The 27091-nt window shown below is 45.2% G+C and overlaps 2 protein-coding genes across 2 annotated transcripts in view; one reads left to right on the forward strand and one right to left on the reverse strand.

The window, feature by feature from the left end:
• Nucleotides 1-1905, reverse strand: part of MTHFSD (methenyltetrahydrofolate synthetase domain containing) — a 38926-nt gene extending 37021 nt beyond the window's left edge. Inside the window, exon 1 of the mRNA XM_084812834.1 lies at nucleotides 1795-1905. Coding sequence (XP_084668960.1) covers nucleotides 1795-1825 — 31 coding nt within the window. The 5' untranslated portion in view covers nucleotides 1826-1905. The remainder of the gene's footprint in view (nucleotides 1-1794) is intronic.
• A 5490-nt stretch (nucleotides 1906-7395) lies between these two features.
• FOXC2 (forkhead box C2) lies at nucleotides 7396-10022 on the forward strand. The gene has a single exon (XM_084812397.1). The coding sequence runs from the start codon at nucleotides 7396-7398 to the stop codon at nucleotides 8980-8982; it is 1587 nt and encodes a 528-aa protein (XP_084668523.1). The 3' UTR covers nucleotides 8983-10022.
• Nucleotides 10023-27091: the final 17069 nt, after the last annotated feature.

The raw sequence follows: 27091 nt of genomic DNA on the forward strand, positions 1-27091 counted from the left end.
TCTGGGTCCTGTGACAAAGCCCTTGCTCTGAGAAGTAACAGCAAATAACAGAGTAATCTTTGAGCATGGACAGAGTGCCTTTCACATGAAGACAGTTCTCCCTGCACATATCCAGAGCCAAGTCAGGGAGTGGGTTCAGCTAGACCCCTGAACCTCTTCATTTTGAAAAGAATCACTGGTTTTCTGGGCAGTTATGGCTTTTACACAGCAGATGATTTGAATTATAAGAGCCCTGCTGGATCAGAACAAACAGCATCCTTTTCCCCACAGCGGCCAACTACATTGCCTCTGGGAAACCCACAAGCAAGTTATGAAAGCAACTGGCTGTGCTGGCATTCAAGGGTAGGCCCCCCTGCACATAGCATATCATTTAGTTATCACAGCTAGAAGCTGTAGATGAGGTCCTCCTCATTATTATCAGTGTGGTGTAGTAGTTAGAGTGCTGGATTCAGGTTCTAGTCCCCATTTGGCCATAAAGCTCACTGGGTGACTTTGGGCCAGTTACTGACTCTCAGCCTGAACTACCTCACAGGATTGTTGTGAAGATAACATGGAGAAGAGGTGGATCACATACACTGTCTTAGGCTCTTTGCAAGAGTGGGAGAAAAGTCAGGATATAATGTAAGAATAAAAGAAATAAACTGAATCATAGAATCATAGAATAGTAGGGTTGGAAGGGGCCTACAAGGCCGTCGAGTCCAACCCCCTGCTCAGTGCAGGAATCCCAGTCAGAGCATCCCTGACAGCTGGCTGTCCAGCCTCGTCTTGAACGCCTCCAGTGTGGGAGAGCCCACCACCTCCCCAGGTAATTGGTTCCATTGTCGTATTGCTATAAGAGTCAGGAAGTTCTTCCTGATGTTTAGCCCGAGTCTGGCTTCCTGTCACTTGAGCCCATTATTCCATGTCCTGCACTCTGGGATGATGGAGAAGAGATCCTGGCCTTCCACTCTGTGACAACTTTTCAAGTACTTGAAGACCGCTATCACATCTCCCTCAGTCTTCTCTTCTCAAGGCTAAATATGCCCAATTCTTTCAGTCTCTCCTCACTGGGCTTTGTTTCCAGTCCCCTGAACATCTTTGCCCTCCTGTGAACCCTCTCCAGTTTGTCTGCATCCTTCTTAAAGTACGGTGCCCAGAATTGGACACGGTACTCAAGAAGAGGCCTAACCAGTGCTGAGTAGAGGGGAACTAATACTTCATTACATCACTATAGTGAATGACTTAACGGTAAGTCATTATTAAGCTTCATATCCAGCCTGAGAAAGAGTTCTGCTGACGTGTGCAGCTTGCCCACATGATTTTGTGATACAGGGTTGGTCCTGATCAAGGTACTGTTGGTGTTCCTAAGTCTGTATGGAAAGTCAGGAATCACTCATAACCACCAGGTCAGTTCAACTCCCCTCTTTCCTCCCCTCCTCCCCGCCCCAGATAATTTTTTCTCACGTTCATGGCTACATAGGAAACTGCCTTACACAGTGGAGGCGGGAGGCTCCAATTTCAGTGGGGCTGTGGATCCATTCTGGGTCCTTTGGGCGGGGTAGGTGTCAGCCCTTTGGATAGCTCCTTTAGAGTTCTGGCTGGCTCTGACTAATACCCAGATTGAACTGTTTGTCGATTGAGCTCACCCAGCGTACTGTACTCAGACAGGTTCTCCAGGGTTTCAGAAAGGGAGAGGTCTCAACCACCTCCTGCTACCTGACCCTCGGGATTAAGCTCTGAGACCCTCTGCATGCAAAGCAGGGGCTCTACCAATGAGCTATGTCCCCCCCCCCCACCGTAGTATCAGTAATATACCGGCACTGCCAACTTGCTTCCCGAGCTCCATGCGTCTCCCGCACCGACAGCACCAGCGGACAGAACTGGCGAGGTCTCCCTGGTCAGTTACATTGTAGCTCCTCCTTCTGTATCCAGCTGCCGTTTGCTCCACGTGTTCCGCATTGAACTACGGCAGCCGAGAAGGGACAGGACCGGACGACGGAGGAGGAGGAGGAGGAGAAGGAGAAGGAGAAGGACCAGCCCCGGGAACTTCTGGGACTTGTACATGCAGTTCAGGTTCCAGAAAGGATGGGCCGGGACAAAGGGGGGCAAGGCAAACTGACCCTCTGTGGCACCCTGGGGGAAATAGTGGGAGAAAATTAACGGGATGATAGACTTTCTCCAGAAATGGCTTTCCTGACCAGATGGGGTCGGACTCGATGGCCTTGTAGGGCCCTTCCAACCCTACTGTTCTATGATTCGATGATGATCATCATCATCCCCAATTAAATAAATCTTACAGTGCTGTCCTGTACATGTCTACTCAGAAGTAAGCCTCGCTGAATTTAGCGACACTTACGCCTAGGTGAATATGTGTAGGGTTGCAGCCTTAAGAGTGCTATCCTATGGATGTTTAGCAAGGCTGGCTGGGGCATGCTGGGAGCTGTAGGACTTTTTTCTGCCCAAACATCCATAGGATTGCGCCTTTAGTGGATTAGTTGTATGAGTTGAAATCAATCGATTTATCAGTCAAAATCTGCCTATGAGTAAAAACAAAACAGTAGTGTTGAAGCAAGGGGTAGGCAACCAAATGTTTTGGACTACAACTTCCATAATCACCAACCATTGGGTATGCTAGATCTGGCTTACTGGAGTTGTAATCAAAAAAATCTAGAGGGCACCAGGTTGCAGAAGGCTGCAACAGACTAACACAGCTACCCCTCTTGAATTAATCTGGCAACACAGAACACACCTTGGTAGAACAACTTTTTACATGCTGGATCCTATTTATTCGTCTTTACTTGGGTGCAAGTTTCACTGAGATGAATGGGACTTCTTCTCTGAGTGTGAGTAGGATTGCACCTTTTAAACACACAGTCATAGGCATGTCTACACAGAAGTAAGTCCCTCTGAGCTCAGTGGGGCATACTCCCAGATAAGCAGGTTTAGGATTGCAGACTTTAAATGTTGATGTCCTTCGCTCTATTTTTTTTTTTTTTTTAAAAACAGAAATGAGCATCTTGTGGCCCAAAACAGCACTATTTCATTCTAAAAAAAAAAAAAAATCATGAAAGGAAATCAGTAATTAATCTCCCTTCCCCACTTGGGCAACATAATCTGACTAAGGGGAGATTCTGGGGCAATTCGTTACTACACTCCCTACCTGCATGGGAAAAAATAAAGAGGCTGAAGACACAAGCAGGAAAGTTTTAACTAAAGGCACAGTAGCCCTTCAAAGCTTCCATCTCAGGAATGGACAACTTGTGGCCCTCCAGATGTTTTGGCCTGTAACTCCTATCATCCATCACCATTGGCTATGCTGGCTAGTGCTGATAGGAATTGCAGGCCAAAACGTCTGAAGGGCCAAAAGATGCCTACCTCTGTTTTTAAATATCCCCGTTTTTCATAGGAACAGGGCGGGGGGTGGTGGGGGTGGTGGACTGGAGGGAAGGTCAAATTCTGTGTGTGCTGCTACGGTTAATCCACGAGGTGTCGCTGCCTCCATTTTAGCCCTTCTATCGACGGGAGGTATTTCCGGGGCAACTTTTAATTCGTCCGTTGGGCCTATAGAGGGCACCAAACTCCAGAGAGTGGGCCTGGGCTGCGCAGCGCTGTCATTGAACTTAGGCTACACAGAAGAGATGATATTTCAAGGGGCAAAGCAATTGGCACTATTACTGTTTGTCTTTTCCGACAAACAATGAGATGATAGTGCATCATTATCCCCGAAGGCTCTGCAGCAATGAGGGTATTTTAAAAGGGAAAGGAGGAAGCGACCTATGTAAAGGTAAACACCACTTTACCAATGCAACATCTTTTACAATTATTTTGATCTGGATATTGAAGCCCGAAGAAACGCTCTGTATAACTGGAAAGCTTGCTCCCAGGGTTTTAAAAACTAACTCTTGCAGTAAACGATATCCCTTCTGTTATATTTTTTACAAATAGGGAATTGGATGGTGCCATTTAAAAATAAATAAATGCTCAATGTGTAGAAATAAAATAGTGGCTTATTTAAAGATGTGGGAAGTGTATGTGTCTGTGTGTTTGATGGGAAGCCATAAATAATTATTTTTCTTTTTGGTAGGTTAATACAAACCGTCTTGTTCCAGAAACTTCAGTAGGACAAAGGAAGGAGGGAGAGGATCAGTCCTCCCCAAAAGGGAGGGGGTTGTTCCCCACTTCCCTTCCAATTTCTTTAAGATACTTGCATGCCTTCTTTTGATGCATAACAGGATCTAGTTTCTCCGCAGCTGTAGGTTCAGCTTCTATCCATTGCCTCAGTACCCCCACTTGTATCCAGTATTACATATTTTCAGCCAATATTCAATCAAATATCTGAGAACTGGATTTAACTGCAGTAATTTACTAGATTAAACAGAACAGAAATAGGAAGAGGCTATTTCAACAATGTTTCAAGTATTGGCATTCCTTGAGTTGAATTTAATATGCCAAATTTCCTTAGCATCTTTCTTTCTTTCCTCCTGTATTGTGGGAGTCCTCAGAAGGGCTTCCTGAAAATCTCGAAACAAGCAGCGGGGTGGGGGTGGTATTTATTAATATTCCTTCCAAGTTCATTTCTCCATCCTTTCATTTTCTGCCGTCTCCACAAGACAACTGGCCATCAAATCACCAAATGACAGATCTTCCTTCCATCTTTTCCCCAGTAGGTATCCAGGAATCTCTCCCTCGAGGGTTCCCTGGACGTGGTATTTTTCATTTGTGAATATTATACGGGAGCATTCTCCATACACTGTGGTTTTTACCCCACCCACCCCTTTCGAATAAAATCACAAAATTGACCCCTCCGAAGTCCACCGTCAGTTTTTCTCCTCAGCTTCAAGTCTTTTCAGCCTGTGGTGGCAACCCTCGGTGATCTCTCAATGCACCGAAAACGGGGTTCTCTTTCTTAAGATCCTAAGTCGACAATCCTATCATACCCTGGGAGTATGTCTCAATGGGACCTACTCCTGAGTAGACACGTATTGGATTGCACTCTAGAGTCATAATATTTTAGCTGGAGAGAAAACACGATTGAAGCAATGGACTGAAAAGCAGTTACTTACTTCTGGCAAAAATAGGTCAGGATGTACAAATCATCGGGATACAGCATGGGGGGGGGGAATCGCAAAAATGAACTATTCTGTCATCACCACTTCTTTTTGTCCGTTTGAAGCCCCCCCCCCCCCCCCCGCGACGCCGCCCTATGCATACTCAGTTAAACCCCCTTAATCAGAGTGGGACATATTTCGGAGTAAAACTCTCACAGGAATTGCACTGGAAGGCTACGATCCGATACACACTTACTTCTGGGGTGAGTCCTGTTGAACTTCTGAGTAGACACGAATAGGATTGCGCTGGAAAATGTTCATTTCGCACATAGGCACACACTCCCCACCCGAAATAATTTCAGAACCGCGACAGAAACTTTACAGAAGGAAAAATCTAAGTGAAAAAGGGGGAAAATAAATATATGAACGGGTTGGAAATTTTGTTTCAAAATATGGCATCTCCCCTCAGATCTTTTCGTTTCGTTGTTTGTTTGTTTGTTTTAATTGGCAAGTGTGGAAAGGAGAATTGTGGTGGGGTTTTTTCTACCCGCCCCCCTCCCTTTCCCGTTTGCTTTTGTAATTCTTTTTCATAGCTAAGCTAGTGGGTAAGAGCCAGGTCGGGAAATACAGAAAGATCACACCTAGGCTAAAGACTCACATTCCTAATTAACCGAGTCTGATGGCTTCTAATGGAATAATTAGAGGGGGAAATGGGAGGGGGAGAAGGGGCTCAGTGGTCTAACACAATCCGTTTTAAGCCACCTATTATTATTATTATTATTATTATTATTATTATTATTATTAATAGACATCCTTAAATTATACACAATATCTCCGAAGTTGTGTAGGACATTTAATTAGACTTGTAAGAAATACACATAATTACATTCCAAACGGACCCCCAGTTGTGTGAACACACTTCCTTCCCTCGAAACGTAATTCCGGGTATTTAGGATTGAGGTGTTAAATGGGTTTAGGACTGAGGTGTCAATGAGATCCCTAAAACCCCATTAACAAAATCTAGGGACATTCCAGTTTAGTTGGCAAAGGAAACCGTTTGGGATTGGTATCTTCTTCACCAATGAGGAACTAACAATTTCACTGTGGACCTGGCTGCCTAAAGGGCTCTTTACTTTTAACAAGGATGAAAATAGATTGTTCAGGTTATTTATTCGTATTCTTATTTATTATTACTACTAGTGGGGGGAGGAGGAGCGCTATTAGCACTATTATAAAATACGGGCGGATTTTAATTTAAAAGTAAAATATTCTGGAAAAAAATGTTATGAACGCGCTTCTGGAAATTGACATTTGACCATGCAGAAAAATACATTTAAATTCGGATTTAGTGGTTCAGACTGTAGTGGTGGTTCGGATTCTGCCCCCCCCCCTTCTTTTCAAATATGTTATAGAGAGACTTTCTCCAAAAAACGTGTTGCCGCAGCTCGACCGACCCAGATCGCCCCTTCGCCGGCTGCCCGCCGCCCACCAAGCCCGCCCGCCGGCCTCCCGGCGCACTGGCCGCGCCACCGGGCCGCGGGCTCTCGCAGCGCTTCTGCCGGCGACGCGGTGCCCTCACGGCGCCTTCCTCCGGCTCGCCCATTGGCGGGCCCGGGCCGGAGGGCGGCCGCCATTGGCGGAGGGCGGAGGGCGGGGGCGTGGCCCGCGAGGAGTAAAAACTGCCCTTCAGCAAGGGAAGTTTTGAAACTTTCCCCCAGCGCGGCTATATATGGGGAGCTCGCCTCGCGCGGGGCTTCCCGGAGGCTCGCCTCGCGCGCCGCTCCGGAGTGGTTTATTTTGATTCGGGGCGGTTGTTTTTGTTTACGCGCTCCTGCTCTCGCTCTTCACTTTCGCCCGGGAGAAGCGGCGCTACTGCGGCGTAGCATTTGGGAGCGACCAACCAAGCGCCCTGCTCCGGCTCCTGCTGCTGCTTACGTCGTGTTTTCCTGCAAGATCCCCCCCCCCGCCCTTTCTCCACTCGCGAGAATATCTGTGCATCTCTATTTTTGCCCGTCGACTTTCCTTCTTCTTTCTTCGCTTCCAACAGCACCCCCGCAGTCTTTTTTTTTCCTTTTCTTTTTTACAAAGTGAAGGGGGGGGGGGAAGAGCGAGCGCAACCTTAGAGATCTGAGAACTTCAACCGTTTTGCAAAAAAACAATTAAAGAAAATGGGGCTCGTGTCTTGGTTTTAAAAAGAAAGGAGACCTTGCGGAGATCGGAAAGGCGATTTGGTCTTCCACCGAGAGACACGGCTCGTTCACAGGGGGGGCCGTTCGCCCCTCTCCCCTCTTCTCCTCCCTGTCTGTTTTAATCTGACTTTTGGGGGGATAATTTTGGAGGGGGGAGAAAGATCTGCCCCAAACCAGACATGCAGGCTCGTTACTCGGTCTCGGATCCCAACGCCTTGGGAGTGGTACCTTATCTGAGCGAGCAGAATTACTACCGGACGGCGGGGACTTACGGCAGCATGGCGGGCTCCATGGGGGTCTACTCGGGTCACCCCGACCAGTACGCGGCCGGCATGGGGCGCTCCTACGGGCCTTACCATCCGCACCAGCCCACGGCGCCCAAGGACTTGGTGAAACCGCCCTACAGCTACATCGCCTTGATCACCATGGCGATCCAGAACGCGCCGGATAAGAAGATCACCTTGAACGGGATCTACCAGTTCATCATGGACCGCTTCCCCTTCTACCGGGAAAACAAGCAAGGCTGGCAGAACTCCATCCGCCACAACCTCTCGCTCAACGAGTGTTTCGTCAAGGTGCCCCGGGACGACAAGAAGCCGGGCAAAGGCAGCTACTGGACCCTCGACCCGGACTCCTACAACATGTTCGAGAACGGCAGCTTCCTGCGGCGCCGGAGGCGCTTCAAGAAGAAGGACGTCTCCAAGGAGAAGGACGAGGCGCTCCGGGACAGGCACCTCAAGGAGGCCGCCAAGGCTCCGGACGCCGCCAAGGACGCGCCGTCCAGCAGCACCGCCGCCGCCGCGTCGGCGGCCGCCGCCGCGACGCCCTCTTCCGCGGCCGCCCCGTCGGAGAAGAAGGTCGTGATCAAGAGCGAGGCCTCCTCCCCGGATCTCCCCATCATCACCAAAGTGGAGACGCTGAGCCCGGAGAGCGGCAGCGCCTTGCAGGACAGCCCGCGCAGCGTGGCCTCCACGCCGTCGGTGTCCACCGAGAGCTCGCTGCCGGGCGACCCGCACCACCACCACCACGCAGGCGCCGCCACGAACGGGCTGTCGGGCTTCAGCGTGGAGAACATCATGACCCTGCGGACTTCCCCGCCGGGCGAAGGCGGCCCCGCGGGCGGCCGGGCGGCCGGGATGGTGCCCTCCTTGCCGCTCGGCTACGCCCAGGCGCAAGCCTCGTCCATCTACAGCCAGGCCTGCAGCCAGGGCGGCTTGGGCGAGGCGGCGGGGGCCAGCTACCAGTGCAGCATGCGCGCCATGAGCCTGTACACGGGCGAGCGCAACGCTCACATGTGCGTGCCCGCCACCTTGGAGGAAGCCGCGGCGTCGATGTCGGAGCAGCAGCAGCAACAGCAGGCCAACGGCACCTCCTCGCCCCTGGCCACCATGAACCTCGCCCCGGGGCAGCAGCAGGAGGGGACCCTCACGCCCAGCCACCACCACCACCATCACCACCACCACCACCACTCCCCTCTGGCTCACCACCAGGCCGGCGGGCAAGCCTCGGCCGCCGCCTCGTGGTATTTGAACCACAGCTCGGAGATCAACCATCACCTCCCCGGCCACCCTTTCGGCGCGGCTCAGCAACAGAACTTCCCCAACGTCCGGGAAATGTTCAGCTCTCACCGGCTGGGGCTAGAGACCTCGACGGCGCTGGGCGAGCAACAGGTGAGCACCAACTCCACCTGTCAAATCCCTTACAGAGCGGCGCCCTCCATATACCGCCACACCACCCCTTATTCCTATGACTGCACTAAGTATTGACCTGCGCCTCCTGGTAACAAACACACACACAGACAGAACCCGGGGCGCGCAATCGAACGCTTCGGTCCGATTAGACGGAATTTAGCTGCGCGCGGGTTCCAAAAACGATCTCTCATTCAAACAAAAAAGACTCGGGCAAAAAGAGATTCCCCTCCCCCCCAAAAAGTCAGCAGAATTTTATGGACCCTAAAATCCCCTTTTTTTTTGTTTCGACTGGTCTTCTTTCCATTCAAGTTAATTCTACTTGGGGAAGAAAACAAAGAAAAAGGGGCTGTCTTTTTAAATAACAGCAAATAGATAAGTAAAAACAGTGGCAACACTTATATATCATGTTGGTGATCTCAGACAATGTTAAGTTATGGTGGATCACCAACCAGTTCGACAACGACCATTGATACCATTTTGAAAGGGGGGGGGGATAATTATTATAGATACATTATATAAAAATATATGTCCTGGTGTTGGGTTTTGTTTTTGTTTTAGTGGGGGATTGTTCTGTTTATGGTGTTGTAAATATGTGTTGATTTCGAATCAGGCTTATGTGGAGAGCCATTAATATAATATTTAAAGTTGCGTTCACTGGATTATTCCTGTTCCCCCCCCCCAATGTTGACCATCTACTTCCAAATGCCAAATTAATTATAAGTGCATTTCTTTGGTTTTGTGTACAAAAACACCATCAAAAAAGTCCTTTCCTTTTAAAGTTATTCTTTTTTATATGAATAATTTATTCCCCCCCCCCATGAACTTTTATGGATAGGAGGGATAGAGAGAGAGGGAAAAAAACATTTTAAAAGTATCTGATACTTTCAAAAGGAAAGAGAGAGAGAGAGAGAGAGAGAGCAAACAACCCATGTGTGATTTCTTTTATTTTTTATTTTTGTAAAATAGGCTTCCACTCTGAACCAACCTTTAAAAACAAACAATCAAACATTCTCTTCTGAATTCTACTTCTCATTTGTTTTGTCTTATGTGGTCTTAATTGTTGTACTCATTCTTGAAAATAATAATAATAATAATAAATCCGTGCTGTTTATTTCTCCTCAAAATGTCTGACGCATATCTGTGTGAATTTTTGCAGTTTGCCTGATGACAAGGTTCTTCTTTTTCTTTTCCCCTCCCCATCCTTGAAGAGGCAACTTATGGTGGAGGCTACAGGGCAAAGGAGGATGACAAATTCAGACCAGTTAGCCTGAACTGGAGGTGAGGGAGGGAGGAGAAGGCATCCCTTAAAACTGATGTGGATGCGGGACTAGGAAGAGAACGTGCATTTTGGGCAGTGTAGGATTAGCTTCCGAACCACAGATGAGGGAAATAAACATCCGAGATAAAGCTGCAGTCCTAAACGCACAGCCCAGTCTTCTATAGGTTTACTCAGAACCAAGTCCCATCCCCCCCCCCCCCCCCCCGGCATGTGAGTGTAGGATTGCAGCCTTCGGTGCATAATTAATAGTTAGTTTAATAGGAATAATAGGACATACTTCCGAGGAAACATGCATATAGGATCGTGCTGTAAAGTAGCTTGTACATAGATGGCGCTGCATAAATAATAATTAATAAATGATGGTAACAGTAAATGTCAGTTTGTGAATGCAATCGACCTGTTCCAAAGTAAGGTCACTTCCACCGTCAGCACTTTAACGCTGCCCAGGAAAGGCATTGCTATTTTTTTTGTCAGTGGAATTAAAAAAAAAAAAACCCAAAACAACCGTTGCAAAAGTTGGTTTAGCACCAGTGGTGTTGTTCGGTGATTTTAGACTCTGGACATAACAGGCTCACTCTTTTGATGGCAATGTGTATTACTTCGCTTACTTTAAAATTTGGTAAGCTAGCCCTGCTGCGTTTGGGGGCCTTTTGACTTCTGCCCCCAAATCCCACCCTGGCGGTATCACTGTTTAGAACAGTTTCCCTTAATAGGTCTCTCTCTCTCTCTCTCTCTCCCGCCCTCCCCCCCGTCAAGTCGTAAATCGGAGTGAAAAATCCTCTTCTCCAACGGTCGACATGTAAACGTCTAATACCTCGATCCTAATCCACAGACCAGGCCAAGTTCCAAAAGTAGGCAAATTAATAATAATCATCATCATCTTTTTTTTTTTTTTAAGGAAGCAATTTAATTACCCCCCCCCCCCCATGGCCCTTCCATGCTCCTTTCCCCCCTCTGGCCGTGTGTCTCTGTGTGTCTTTTCTTGTCGATGGTTCTTCACTACTTTGGCTATTTTTTTCTTGCCCCGTTATTAGGAGCGCGTTTTAAAGTCGCTCGGGGCTAGAAGATAGGAAAAAAGATGTTCACTTCCAAATTAGCTGCAATCTGATATACCTTTACCCAGGAGTAAGTTCCGTTCAACTCAAGAAGACTTACTTCTGAGTCGACCTGCATAGGCTTGCGCGCACTGCATCTTCTCTTGACTCGGAAGTCTTGTCACTGATGCGTCTTAGTAACAGCAAAGCTTCTGCATCTATGTGTTTAGAGAAACGAATGCTCTTCAGCTCCTACACAGCTCAGATAGAAGAAAGCCCCAATGTAGTCAACTGGGTTTCTTTGCTAAAGGAAAGCCATATAATAATAACACCAGTTCTCCCAAACCCAATGGATTCGAATTGGTGTTGTCCTGATTCCGAAGCAACCCATTCGGATGCAAAGCGCTAGCGATTTCATCAGGCCATCTGACTCCCGAGCAAAGGTGGTTCGAATCGGAGAGACTTTGTCAGATCTTATATGGAGGTTTACTCGGAAGTCAGTTCCACTAAGCGAAAATGGGACCTACTGCTCCCCAAGAAAATGGAGTGTGGGACCGTAGTCCTTGCATCCTACTTCTATCCATTTGTTTACGTTCTCTAGGCATGTGCGAAGTGCAACCAAAAATTTGGCAACAGAGCGAAGTCCTGGGGTGATATTCAGGCAGGCGAATCTGAGCCCCGGCAGGTCTCCCTGTTTATAAAGCAGCCGTCGCTTCACTCCCAGAGTTAAGCTTGCATTTCAACTCTGGATTAGTTAAACTCTCTCAAGTCACTTCGGGAGCCCATTTCCTTGAAATCGGTGTTTTTCTTGTAATTTATTAGGAACCTCTGTCTTTCTCTGTCTTCCCTCTTTGCATTTACCCCTTTCTTGAGCTTTTTGTTTTAAAGATCTTTCCCAGTTATTACCCCCCCCCTCCCCAGTGAATCCAAGAGTTGGATGGATTTGCATTTATTTCGAGCCCTTCCACTTTACAAGGAAGAGGATTAGAAAAGGTGGCCAATTCGAGGGCTAGCTGGGAAGAGTTGCAGCAAAGAAATACATCTAAAGAATAAAATCGCGGGGTGGGGGTGGGGGGTCTATAAAACCTCTTTGGGTAGCCTCGGATAACTTGCTCCCTCCTGGTTTCACTCCTGTGTTATGGGGATAATCCTGAGGAACAACCTCACAGGGTTGGTGGAAAGGATTACAAGCTAAATGCATGGCAGGCAGGGCTTTGCAGGAGGCCGCTCACCAGCCAAATTATGTTCTTAAGTGGAAGCTCTCCATGCAGGAGCACAGGATTATGGATCAGTTGTGCCTTTTTTAGATCTGCCCCAAATCCCACTGAATCCAACCTTCCCCAACCTGGCGCCATCCAGATGTGTGGAACTACAACTCCCAGCATCCCCAGCCAGCCTGCTGTTCCTAGCAACTGGTAGTCGAAGATATCCTACCTCTGGATGTGGGAGATTCATTTATCCATCATCACTAATAGCCACTGATAGTTCTCCTCTCCATGAATTTTGTCAAATGTCCCTTTCCATGCTGTCAAAGCTAGCAGCTGTCACCACATCTTGCGGGGATGGGGGCAGATTCAATAAATATGATGTGTTGTGTGCAACAGTATTTTCTTCAGTCTGTCTTGGAATGGACAGCCCATCCATTTCATTGGATGGCCCTGGAATTCTAGTATTAGGAAAGAAGAAAAGCTCTCTGTCTACTTACTCCACACCAGAGGTAGGCAGATGTTTTGGATTACAACTACCATGATCCCTGGCCATTGACTATACTGGCTGGAGCTGATGGAAGCTGTAGCCCAAAACCAGGCTGCCTCCCGTTCCACATCGTGCAAACTTTTATAATGACCTATCACATCACATCCCTATTTAATCATCTTTCTTCTAAACTGAAAATCCCCTTAGTGTTTTAATCTTTCCATGCAGGGAACTCTGAGTCTGGACCTATTTGGTTGCCATTTTCGGCACTTTCCCCAGCTCTGATATATATCCTTTTTGAGTTAAGAGATCCAAAGTACACACTCTTGCTTTGTATATTTAATACACATCAGTAGATCATGGGGACTCTTGTAAACCACAGCAGTTCTAAACCTCTCAAAACAGAGTTTAATTTACCCCTGACTATATTTAACATACAAATGTTAAAATTCTTTGTATCTTTCTATTTATAAATAGAAATGCCACCTTTCTATTTGCCTATCTATCCAACAATATGATAGACTTCCAACCCACCTAAGTAGGTAGACTCAGAAGTAAGACACACTTTGCTTAAGGGGAACTACTCTCAGGTAAATGGGCACAGAATTGCAGTTCTTGCAAGCCTGCAAGCTTAAAACTTGTAAGCTACATAGCCAGGAGATGAAAGGTTTCGGGGGGGGGGGGGATTTTAAATTTGTGAAGATGCATATTAAGGGCATGTTTGTTAATTTCTTCAGAGTATTTATTTTAGCTCTGGTACTGTAATTGTTTTTTTAAAGGCCTTTTCTTCTAATAATGTGGCAGTTCATGTTAATTCTTATTCTTCCAATATCTTAATGATGCACCTACATTGAGGGCTTTTTTAAATTATGCAAATCGATCACCAATTAATTTAATTTAAGTAAAGCAATTAGAATTCTCTCTCTGGCTGGTATACCCTGTTTTATTATCTATAGCAGCTAACCTTTGCTATATGAACCGGTAATACACCTGACAGCCCAATCTTAACTCCTGTGCTGGAATCATGCTCTGTTTAAATGCAGTGTGATGTCTTGTCCTGGACAGCATCCTAGCATGCAATCCTATGCATGTTTAGACAGAAAAAAGTCCTACAACTCCCAGTATTCCCCAGCTAGCTCTGCTGGTTAGGGAATGCTGGGAGTTGTAGGACTTTTTGTCTAAACATGCATAGGATTGCACTCTTAGCCTCTTGTGATACTAATCCGAAGTACCCCTTCAAGATCCTAGCAAAAAAAGAAGAAAAAAAGTGCTGTTAGGACCATTTAATTCAATACTGATATTTTCAGTACCAGCAATGGAATACTAGCTATTTGCACTTGAAGTCAGAAATTATAATAAGGAATAATGATTTACAGTGCCCAAGAATATAACACTTGCAATAACCTCTTGGTGGCTTGCCTTCTTCGGGATCACTGCCTGTGTTCTTGAAAAGAGCATTATAAAATAGGAGATTTTTAAAGAAAGTATGCTGTCATACCGCGATCCCTTCTTCAAATAAGTGCTACAGTTAAAGGGAGAATGACACCTGGATTCTTGATGTACACCTCCACGGATTACACTGGAAATGGGACTTACTTCCAAGTAAATATGCCCTAGGATTCAGAGGTGTTTCGCTGTGGGACAGAGAAAACCCTTCTCCTTTCATACTTCTTCCCGGGGTAATTTCTGACCTGCTCAGTTTCATGTGTTTTAAACATTGGTTTAAGGAGGTTCTGGGTTTAAAGCCAGAATTGGTCCATGGATCTTGCTCTTGCTGCTGAATGAGCTGGAAACCTGGACTGATTTGCCAAACATGAGAATGTAGACGGGGGCACTGGCATGTGCAGGGTGCGGGGTTGATCCTCCAATTTAAACGCAAAGCGCAGCCTCTCTTATTAAGAGAAGAGAGTGAGAAATAGCTTTCCACCATTCTAAAATAACAGCTGCTATTATTCCTCACTGCTGTGTGCAAATGCGGCTGAAGTTGTGTTAGGACACAATCCACCCCCCACCCCCCAAACCTTGCTTGTTTTGCCAAGGCTCAGCTCTGCAAGGTGTGAAATAAAGCAGGTGGTACCTCTGAGCTCACGCAGACTGCTTCCCCCTCATTAAGAGTTGCCATTCACACTCAGGACTAAAAGAAGGCCTCCAAGATAGCTGCATGACTTTGAGGCAACTTTCAGCTCTGGGACCCATCATTTCTGACAAAGTGTGGAAGTGTGAGAGCCAATGGCAAGGATGAATGAAGTTAACCTTGGATTCTGCTTGAAACTTACCACTGGAGCTAATTTCCCTCCTACAAATTGAAAGGTCAGTTTTAGGTTGATTTTATAATAGAGGATCCAAAAGGTGACCTGGTAATCTCTGAAGTGACTGGATCTGTGGCTGGGAGTTTATGGGTTTTACATGGATGGGGCATTCAACACTGTTCGTCCCTAGTGATCAAGAGCCATAATGTATGGCCCATATCCCATTGAGTCTAAATCACGTGATTCATACCTGGATGTGCAAAATGGCTCTGCTGACCAATATTGTATTGGAGCTGACATGAAAATTCAGTCTGCGATGCATGATCTGTGATGGTTCGTTCATGTGTGACTTGAAGCTGCAGTCATTATCGTCTTTTTGCATTGATGACTGTGGCCTTTTCATGGGCTTATATAACATTTCAAAATTAGATTTCCCCCTCCCCCTTCAGCATATTTTTCTTTTCTTCCCACCACCGCTTTTTTTTTCTTTTTTTTGCAGCGCACTTAACAGGAAGGCTATCCTTAAGTAGGAAACAGAGTCTGCAGGGACATTAAATATGTTCCCGCATCAAGTTTCTCTCGGTATAAAAGTTCAGTTTTTGAGAATAGTTCCTAACTAACGAGGGGTGCTCAAATTAGTTTTCAGTGTAAGAAGGTTTACTTTCATTTTACTGCTTTGCTGCTGCTACGATCTAAATTAAAGTTTAATTAAAATAAATTAAATGAAATGCACTTGTTTTGATTTTTAAAAAAATGTCAGTCCTAATTACATTCAGTTGCTTGGAGGTAAATCCCAATGTTTTCAATGCAACATGCATCTGAGGAAAAATTCCTAAGACCATGGCCTTCTTTTATCCCTGTCTACAACAGATTTCATCCATATAAGCCTAAACTGCTGCAGTCATTTTTTTTTTTAAAAAAACAACCCTCCAGTTCTGCTCTCTTTGCCTTTTAGCAACAAAAGCTTTCACCATTTACTTCCAGTTATTCCCCCACCCCCGACTTGAAAGAGACAACTAAGTTTAGATTTCAGTGGCAATAAAGAAGGATAATTTCAAATCTAATACCAAGTTTTAAAAGGGAATAGGACTTTTGAAGACTGCCTCTCTTCACCATGTTTTGGAAATGTGATCTTGTTAACCCTTTTCTTTGCTAAAAGTGAGTCCAGGGCTGTCTAATATTAAACCAGACCAAATGGTTATTATTACATATTGATAGTGTTTTTATTCAGAAAGAGAGAAAATAAACTCCTAGGAAAAGAAGGGGACATAAGGATTGTAAACCAACCTGGGAATCCCATACAGCTCTATTGTCTATATTTTCAACATTTCAGTAGCTATAATTAACCATGATATATTTACGTGAGTACTATACTCTGACTTTCCAATAAAGACACTCAAAGCAGCTTACAATGAATCAGATAAAACAATAGCTACATGGACCATCCATGCTTGGAGGCAGCATACCTTTGCTTTAATACTATATCCTGGGGAGAACCAATGGGGTATGGCCATTGATTTTGATGCCCTTCATGTGGGCATTCAGGAAGCATCTTGAATCAGCTAGTGTTGGAAATGGAAGAACGGGACCTTTCCACTCCTCTATATCACCCCTTACAATACATACATAGTTGGAAGAACTGTGTACTTCTATGTACAAGAATCTGATGAAGCACAATGGATGCATTGCTTTTAGTAAAGGGTGAGAATTTAGCTTCAGTTTCATTTTGATAAGAATTTACCAACATTCACAAAGTTTTCTGAATTTGGGACAGAAAGAACTTCTTAAAAAGATCTAGCTTGGGAGAAACCAAAACTAACAGATTCATCCACCAAAGCTCAGGGATTTGAGTGACTGCTTCTTAAAAGTCTGGCTTTGAATCCCTTTGTATCCAACCATAGTGGTGCTGCTCAGCTGGGACGGCCACCTCTTTTCTCCTGGCAGGCTCTTCACCTTTAACAGCTGCAAGGCAGGCAGGTACAGCACGGTCCTCTCCATGCTGGGAAGAGTTTCACCGATTGAATTTAGCCTGTGCAGATGGGTGAGATTTTCATTTCATTTTGTTTTTGATAAGAATTTACCAAAACTGTCAAAGTTCATATCTGGGAGAGAAAGAACTTGGAGAAAAAAATCAAATGCAGGAGAAAGCAGAACTGATAGATTTCCCCGTCCCTTGCTGCTTTGTATTTTAATTAGGGACAGAGTAGGACTGTAGTATTTTAGCAGAAAATGGACTGTGGGTTTGTCCATTTAATAATTACATTTGTACTGATGTTCAGGGATCAAACTAATTGGTTGAAACAGATCCTGATTGGGGTTTCTCTTCCAGCTAAGACAAGATACCACCTGATCTCTGCCTCCAAGAACCAGGTGGCTCTTTCAAAACTGACAAGCGTCTGCCTACTTAGTGTGACAGGATGGGGATCCTACTCTCTTTGCTGAAGCACAGCACTGGGCAGCTTTTATGGCCCATTGTTTGGGCCTTCAACTCCTGTCAGCCCTGGACAGCATAGCCAATAGTGCAGAAGTGGTGCTGGGGGTTGTACGACAAAAGTGATGAAACACAATGGAGGTACTGTTCTTTAGGATGGATCTCAGCTCCCATCAACCCCAGGTAGTACGGCCCATGGCCAGGGATGATGGGAGTTGCAGTTCAACAACATCTGGAGGGCCACATGTTTCCCGCCCCTGCTCTAGCGGAATGGCTGTAGGGAGACTGAGGTTTCCATTACGAACAATGGTGTGTTTGTTACTTCAGTTTCTATAAGACATGCCCTGTGCTCCCCTGCTTGTGCTTCAAGTTTATTTTGGCCTCGACGAGCCCGTGGAAGGGAATATCAAGAAATCCAAAAGCCAAAATCACTTAGAACTTTAGACGGGAGGAGGAGAGGGCGTAAGAAGCTTCTATCCCCCACCCCCAATTTCCCTATTTAATCTGGGCAAGTCCTGACAAACAATCGGCGCTCTTTTGTATCATGTATCTCTTTCCAGTGCTATCAGCCAAAGCAACAAACAAGAGTGCTTCCTCCTTCCCATTATGACACGGCCAACCGGAGTTGAAATTATTTTCTGGAAAATTACCTGCTGTGATTTAAGGAAGGGAGAGATCCAGTCCTGGCTCCTGAATTGCATAAGTCCACTTTTGAAGTGGAGGGGTCAACCTCCTACATTGCACTGCAAGCCAACATTGTTGCCTGACTGAGAAGCAGAGTCTAATATAGGCAGTGAAAGGCTGTAGCTCAGTGTTAGAGCACCGGCCTTGCATGAGGAAGGTCCCAGCAGGTTCAATCTCCTGCAATCTCTAGGTAGAAGAATCCCTTAGCAGGTGATAGGAAAGTCCCCTCTCTGACTGAGACCCCGGAGAAGTGCTGCCATTCAGAGTGGACAATACTGATTAGATCCTGGCCTCGTGTGCTTTGGCTCTGTGATATATAAAGCCAAACTCTCGCTGGGCAGACAGCACTAGATGCACAGTTATTTAAACCCTGGCTACCATGTTGTATTTTTTTTTAAAAAAACCTTTTCTTCCCCTTTTCTTCTTTCTGGTGGCTTGCATTTCAAATGGGTCAATCAAAATCCAAACATTGGGGTTCAACCTTGTGAACATATGTGCTGAAAATGACAGGACAGAAATGTATGCAATTAAAATTCCATAATAATAAATAACAATCAATTTGGAACATAAGAAGAGCCCTGCTGGATCAGACCAAGGGTCCATCTAGTCTAGCATTCTGTTCACACAGTGGCCAACCAGCTGCCGATGGGGAACCCACAAGCAGGACATGAGTGCAACAGCACCCTCCTGCCCATGTTCCTCACCAACTGGTGCGCATAGGCTCACTGCCTCTGATAGTGGAGGAAGCACATAACCATCAGGACTAGTAGCCATTGATAGCCTTCTCCTCCAGAAATTTGTCTAAGCCCTTTTGAAGCCAGCCAAATTGGTGGCCATCACTACGTCTTGTGATAGTCAATTCCATAGTTTAACTATGTGCTGTCTGAAGAAGTCCTTTTTTAATCTGTCCTGAATGTCCCACCAAGGAGATGTGCTTGGAAATCAAGCACAACTGCTGTTCATCTTGGCAAGGCTTGTGCAAGTGAACTTTTCACTGGGCTGCATGGCCCATGGACCAGATCAGTCTATCCCCCACTTTGATTGCTTTCATGGTGGCTCTAATACACCATCTGGAATGTTCTCGGCTTACCGCATAGACAGGCCGCCTCCGCTAGCATCAGATTGGATGGAGTAGAAGAGGGGTAGCCCCTAGCCCTCCAGATATTGTTGAACTACAGCTCCCATCATCACCGCCCATTGGCCATGCTGGCTGGGGATGATGGGAATTGGAGTCCAACAAATACCTGGATGGCCACAAGTCCCACACAACTGGGCTTGAGAGCCTGCATTTTCCTTTTATTTATTTTATCTTTGGCTTCTGTTTTGGCCTGTGGCTTGGCTCGCTTGTGTCAGTCTCTTGGATAATTTTTTCCCTTGCAAGCATCCTTTGGCATTAGCACACTGCTACTCATGGGTTGTGGCACTTGATGGTCTGGGTTGCGTAGGTTGATCTGGTGCGCATACATGTGTGTGTGTGGAGTAAACCAGCTGTCCACAAGAAACCCACAAGCAGGACATGAGTGCAACAGCACCCTCCCTCCAAAGCTCCCCAGCAACTGGTGTACATAGGCATACTGCTTCTGATACTGGAGGTGGCATATTTCCATCAGGACTAGTAGCCATGATAGCCTTCTCCTCCAGGAATTTGTCCAATCCCCTTTAAAGCATCCAAATTGGTGGCTGTCACTACATCTTGTGGCAGTGAATAGTTTATAACTATATGCAATGTGAAGAAGTCCTTCCTTTTATCTGTCTTGAATGTTGAATCTCCCACCAATCAGCTTCATGGGATGACCCCGTGTTTTAGTATTATGAGAGAGGGAGAAAAATGTCTCCCTATCCACTTTCTCCATACCATGTATAATGGTTCTTGTGATGGTTAATGTCTTGTTTTCTGTGTAGGTCTGGCTCACACAGGCATGCTCATCATTCGATGATTGCAGTGGGAAGGGATAATTTGCCTGTGTGAAGTCTACTACGGCCAGCCCTACCATTAGGCAGAGTGGGGCAGATGGTGGCAGATTCTGGGAGGTGGCAGCAAGCTGTTGGAGGAGAGACAGCTGTGTTCCAGACAGCCTACCCTGTGCCGCCCAAGCTAGGCTGCTGCCTTCGAGTGGGGTGAAGGATAATGTCCCACTGCCAGTGTCAAAGAAAGACTCAACTGTCAGTCCAGTTAGCTTTTGTACATGGAATGGAAGGGGGCATCATCTTGTCCTCAGGTAGCAAAACGTCTTTGGCCAGCAATGTAAGCAACATTATCACAGAGATAAAACCTTGAGACTCTCCTCAAATATGCTTTTCAAAAGAGTCAATGTACGTGTTCATCTGACAATCGTTCGGCATGAATGAGTAGAGGGAAGTCATACGGCATGCAGGCATGTATGGAAATTAGAGCAGCCATCCTGCTTTGTGGAAATTCAGGGAATAGCCAAAGCAACTTTAATCTTGTATTGCAGAGAGATCAGACTGAATTAAACTATGATTAGGGGCAGCAATCCATGGTGTCGGGGGTGGGAGGATAGGAGTAGATTTCTCTGTATAAGGATCTGTGTGCATGTTCTGGTTCTGAACACAAATTTCTGGGCTACACATGTGCTCAGAGGCCCCTTAGTCTGTAATTCTGGGTCTGTCTTCCTGCGCCACAATCTTGCACCTGAATTCAGTTGGTGGATATGAGGTTCTAGAGAAAAACAAAGTACATCCCATAAGCCCAAAGTCTGCCCAGCCCTTTTATAATATATTTTTTTAATAAATTGATTTTTTTTAAAAAAAATACGTTGATTACAAAAAAACTTATTTGACTAAAAGGATGCTCCAATTAATTGGGAAGCATACATAACAACAATCAAAGCAGGCATGCTTTTTGCTTTAGCAATATTGTTTTTACCCATATGCAAATTTAATTGATAGATTGACTGACACTCCTTACTAATTCACATTTCTTGAATCAGGTTGTAGCAGTAGTTAAGGGGTGGTGGAATTTACTGTACTGATTCAGTACTTTACCACCACAATTACTATGACTACCAACAACCATGACTGTTTATCATTTACGTAGTGTTATAGAAAGCAAAATGCCTTATGACATTTTGTCCTCGCAACCATCGTGACAGAAACTTCACTAGTGTTCCCATTTTACAGACTGTAGAAAACTGCAGCTGAGAGCAAATGTCTACTGGGATTTGAACCCATCGCTGCCTCCATTTTGTATAACTACCATTGTTACAACTGCTGGAACAGTTACTCAACTGAAGTTCCTCCAAGTGGTACCATTGCCAAAGCATTTGTATGGCAGTTTTGAAAGTTCAAAATTCTTCTCACACATTTATCTTGTTCCTTACAGCAGACCTGTAAGGTAGGTCAGAATTATTATTCATCCCCATATTCTAAATAGGGTGAGGAGTGAGGCTGATAGAAAACAGCTTGCCTAGGATTACCTAGTGAGTTAATGCCTAAGGCAAGATTCAAACCAGGGATGAAAGCAACATAGATCACACAAGCCTGAAGTCAGCCTTAGATCATTATTTTAGGGCTTTGCAACCATTTGGGTTCAGAATAGACTAAAAGCAAACAACATAGAATCTTGTGGCACCTTGAAGATTAACAGATTTCTTATGTCAGAACCTTTTGCAATAAAAGATGGGTCAGTCTTTGAGATTCCATAAGACTCATTTTGTTTCTGGTCTGACAGACTAAAATGACAAGCCTTCTGGAAGCTGGGACCTCACCGAATGGATATAGGCCTTGGGAACTATTCTTGTTGTCCTTGGTATTGTGGTAATTTCTACTGACATGGCTACTAGGAGCATGGATTGGCAAGCATTTTCTGGAAGCTCAAAGCCTGACTACAGTTTTTATTCCAAGCACATGTTCTAGGTACCTGTGCTGTGCTTCCCAAAGTCGGAGAGCTGAAGAATAAATAAATAACCCAGGGGAAACAAATGTCACCATACAATGATTTCTTTTTAGAGTGTGTGAGAACCAGCAGCACTCTGCAAGCACCATACAGGCATGAAACAGGCCTCAGCAATCTTTTCTGAGTAATTCTCAGAAGAGTACAGGGGTGCTTGCAGATAAGTCTTTCTTTCTTTCTTTCTTTCTTTCTTTCTTTCTTTCTTTCTTTCAAGTACCCTGCCTCATTTATATAATTTTAGAGAGCCAGTAGTGGCAAGAGTGTTGGAGTGGGAGCTGGGAGATCTGGGTTCTAGTCTCCACTCGGCCATGGAAGCTCAATGGGTGACTTTGGGTCAGTCACAGATTCTCAGCCCAATCTACCTCACAGGGTTGTTGTTGTGAGGATAAAATGGAGAGGAGGAGGATCATGTATGCCGCCTTGGGCTCCTTGGAGGAAAAAAGGCAGGAAGTAAATGCAATAAATAAAAAATAAGTAATAATGTTTCAGGAGACCAGACATGACTGTCTACATCTTGTAAAATGTCCTGTGTTTTCCCACCCCTTCCATCTTTTTTCTTTCCACATAAAACCCAAACAACAACAAAAACTGTTTAGAAGGAAAAAATGGAAGAGCTGTGTAATTGTTTTTTAATTGGTCGTGCCAGGAACAGTTGCCAGCTCCAGGTTTTGGAGGACCCTTGGGGAAGACATGCTCAATGGGCCTCCTCACTCAGTGCATCTTCCTTCTCACCATCGCTATCACCAGCTGCTCTTGCTCCTCTTTATCCTCTCGTTCTCATCATTGCTCCAGCTTGCTTGCTTGACAGGCAGAGAGCCAGTGAGCAAGTAGGCGATGACATCTCCTGCTCCACCTTCTCACCACCATCATTGCCGGGGCCAGAGCGAGAGGTACGTGAAGAGCAGGTTGCAGTGGTGAAGCGGAGGAGCTACTCTAGGGGGTTCCTGCTGTGGTGGGGGCCTTGGGCAGGGGCCTGACCATGCTACCCTTAATGAAAAAGACACCCAAGGAGCCCATTGCAAGCTTGGGGCCCCCTGAATAGTGGCCTATGTGTCCCTACCATCCTACCATATTTTTCCTACCTCCAGGGAGTTCCAGCAACTATTTTTGTTTATTTATTTTAAAAACTGTTCCCTTACCTTTACAAACATGACCAGCTTCATTTTTCTTGGGCTCGTGTAAACCTGCCTAGGAGTCTTCCATGTGGAAGCATGGTCAGACTGGGAAGGATCGCATGATTGACTTGCCCCCATCCCTCAAATGAAAAGCGTAGCCTCCCCTTCAGGAGGGCTGTGGAGCCCGTTGAAAGGAAGACAAGGCCAGACTCATGTGGAGGACTAGAGCCATGTGGAAATGGCCTCTCTATTCCCTCCCCCCCACACACACACAATTTATGGGCAGATAAAGTGGGGAGACTATTTTTTCACATTTGTACAGGAGGGGGAGAAATTCTCCACCACTTGCTAGGATAGGCTCAACATCATCAGCAGCAGTAGCATAGCTTCTTTCCCCCTGCACAATAACGTGTGTGTGTGTGTGTGTGTGTGTGTGTCTGCAGCTGCAGCAGTTGCTTTGGCAACCATGTCATCTGTCAATTCCACACACCCCATTAATGCCCCAGACCCCCACATAATGCCCCAGATCTAGCAACATTCTGGGGCATTATGCAGGGCTGTATGTGTGGAGTTGAAGCTACAACAATAAAAAAATAAAAGGTGGTGATTGTTCAGAGAAAAATCACCCTCCAGGAGGAAGAGGGAGGGGGAAAAAAAAACTCTTCTAAAATAAGGAGAAACTGGTTTTTGGGGAGGGGGGTATGAAAAAGAAAAGTTGCAGAATTTCATAGAAAAATGTCTTCTGAGAAATTTTGGCTCAGCTCTACAAAGGCCTGCTAAATGAGCAACTATTTTGGACGCCCAAGAAAACCTTCAGTGCACTGTGTAATCTCATTCGAGTCTACTCAGAAATAACCCCAGTTGAGTTCAATGGAGCCTACTCCCAGGTAAGTGAGCATAGGACTGCAGTTTTAGGCTCCAGATCCTACACACACTTACTGGGACTGACTTATGCGTAGGGGTGACGATGACATGGTTCATATGTTTCTCCCAGTTGCCTTCTGCTTGTCTATCCAGCCAAGGTAAAAGGGAGAGAGTGATCATCTTTATTATCACCTGCTACCTAATCCGTTCTTAGCTGGAGATGCGAGGATCGAAGCCGGGACCTTCTGCGTACAAAGCGGGAGCTCCGCCCCTGAGCTACGATCTCTCTCCCTGTTCCTTTTAACGCCTAAAACCCCGAGAGCTTCCGGGCATGAAGTCCGCCGCAGAATTCCTGCCTTCGGCTTTGGGGACCCTGCCCCTTAATCCTAAACCGGCGGGGGAAAATACTTTGGATATGCTCAGGAACCACTTGCTTTTCTCAGCGCTTCACGCCTTCCAGATCAAAGCCTCGGTTTCCTCCCTCTCTTGCCACGAGGCGGTCGAGTAAATTTCACAAAGGGATGAAAAAGACACCCGAGGAGCCAATCGCAAGCTCGGGGGCCTCTGATTGGTGGCCTATGCGTCCCTACCATCCTACCGTATTTCTCTTACGTCCAGGGAGTTCCCGCATCTATTTATCTATCTATCTATCTATCTATCTATCTATCTATCTATCTATCTATCTATCTATCTATCTATCTATCTATCTACCTTTAAAACTGCTCCCCTACCCTCACAAACATGACCAGCTTCATTTTTCTTGGACTCGTGTAAACATGCTCCTAAATCCGGCCACCCTGGATTTCTAAAGGGAGTATTTATTATTTGAATAGGTATTGCTTAGATTCCGCCTCCCTCCCCCCGCTTAAGGAGAGAGCTACTCGGAAATTTTAAACAAACCTTTTCCTCCAAAGGTTTAAGAAGCTCTTCCTCACTTCGGCTTTCAGTTTCCCCGCCGATCTCAGCTCCGAAAGACTGGCAAGGGACGAACCTCCCGGGACACTGATCCGAATTGATGGTTCCAAGACCCGAATCCACATTGAACCCAGGGGGGATGCTGCGGATTACTAGTTCTCAAAGTCTCTTTTTTCACTTCAGTTCGCACCCCCCGGTTGCATTTATACAGCAGAGACTCATGGTTCCTAAATCATGATGTAATAATATCGTGGAAATCATCACATGGATTTAATTCTTGAATGTGTCCACGAGCCGCAGGAAGAAAAGAGGAGGAGGCAACAAGGATTCGACCTTTTCGATTGTTTTCCCGTTTCATTCGGGACGGACATCCCGAACTAACACGCTTTACTCAGAAAGAAATCCCATTCGTTTCAATGGCATTTATTTCCGGGTAAGTGAGTTTAGGTGGGATGGCGATGTGGAATTTCTTCTCGTTATTTTTTCTTTCTTCTGTGGTTTGGGGTTTAAAATCCACACCTTTATTTTATTTATTTATTTATTTATTTATTTATTTCATTTCTATACCGCCCAATAGCCGAAGCTCTCTGGGCGGTTCACAAAAACTAAAACCAAACAACACACAATAAAACAATTTAAAATATATAGAACATTAAAACCACAATATAACAATACAACCACAATAAAACCTAGCAGCAGTACAGGAGTTTAAAATACAGATTTAAAACAGCAAAGATAAAAATGTAGAAAGCTAAAATGCCTGGGAAAATAAAAAGGTTTCCCTTCGGCACGTTCCCTTCGGCTTTGCCTTAGATAATGTATGGGCATATACTGTCTCAGTAATATAGCGATGGTGTCCGGAAATAAATTGAGGCTGTAATTCTAAGCACGCTTTCTTGGGAGTAAATTCCACTGAACTCAATAGGACTTGCTTCTCAATAGACCTGTATAGACAGGCTTACACTGTTTCGTTGATTTGTTTGGAGAGCTGACTCCGAGGTTTTGACATTGGGCGCTTAGTAGCTGGCCTGTTTAATCTACCTTCCTAATATTTAAAGGACAACAATAATAATTCCTGACTTGCACTCAGCTGCTGATGTTCATGGATCTCGAGTTTAAATTATTCCAGTGACGATAGAAGGAAATGGATTCACAAATAAAAGAACTCTGTATAATACTTCAAGGAATGCCTTAAAGATGTTTGTGTGTAATCCTAGGCACATTTACTTGGGAGTAAGGCTCATTGAAATTATTTATTTATTTTATTTCATTTATGTACTGCCCAATAGCTGAAGCTCTCTGGGAAGTTTACAACAATTCATATGACAATAAAATATAGCACAAAAGTACAGCATAAAACACAGCATAAACATTTAAATATACAATATTTAAAACAGACAGCTAAAACAGTCTCAATACAATACTAAACCTGTTTAGATGGCTGGCATAAATGCCCCATCATACACCATTAAATGCCTGGGAGTAGAGGACAAAACAAATCACATTTATTTGGGAGTAAGTCTCATTGTAATAGCAATGGGACCTATTGCTGACTAAATGTCCATAGGTTTAAGCTTGACAGACATCATTAAGCATAGAGAGCCTCAGGAGCACAGGTTTTGCTCCAAAAAAAATCTAGGAAAGGTGCATTTATTTTTATTAATTTTATTTAACTTATTTCTTAGCCACCATTCAAGATGGTAGTCCTCCCAAGGTGGCTTACAATATAAAACAATAAAACTCAATGCCAACAAAATATAAAACCACCTTAAATTAATGCAATGCAATGCAATGTCAACTCAAATACATAGCAAATACAACAAAACATTTTCAATTAAAAGTCAGAACACAGGCCAGCTGTATATCTCCTGGGAGGTAGGGGCCACCACAGAGAAGTGCCCCCCCTGCACCTGCCAACCTTACTGATCTTAGTAGTCAATTAAGTTCATTCCATTTTCAATTCACAAGTAATCAAAAAGTCTGGAGATGAAAGGGGACTCATATA

This window comes from Heloderma suspectum, chromosome 8 (assembly GCF_057233095.1).
Source record: "Heloderma suspectum isolate Gila_16-S chromosome 8, 16-S_ref, whole genome shotgun sequence".
Lineage (NCBI taxonomy): Eukaryota > Metazoa > Chordata > Lepidosauria > Squamata > Helodermatidae > Heloderma > Heloderma suspectum.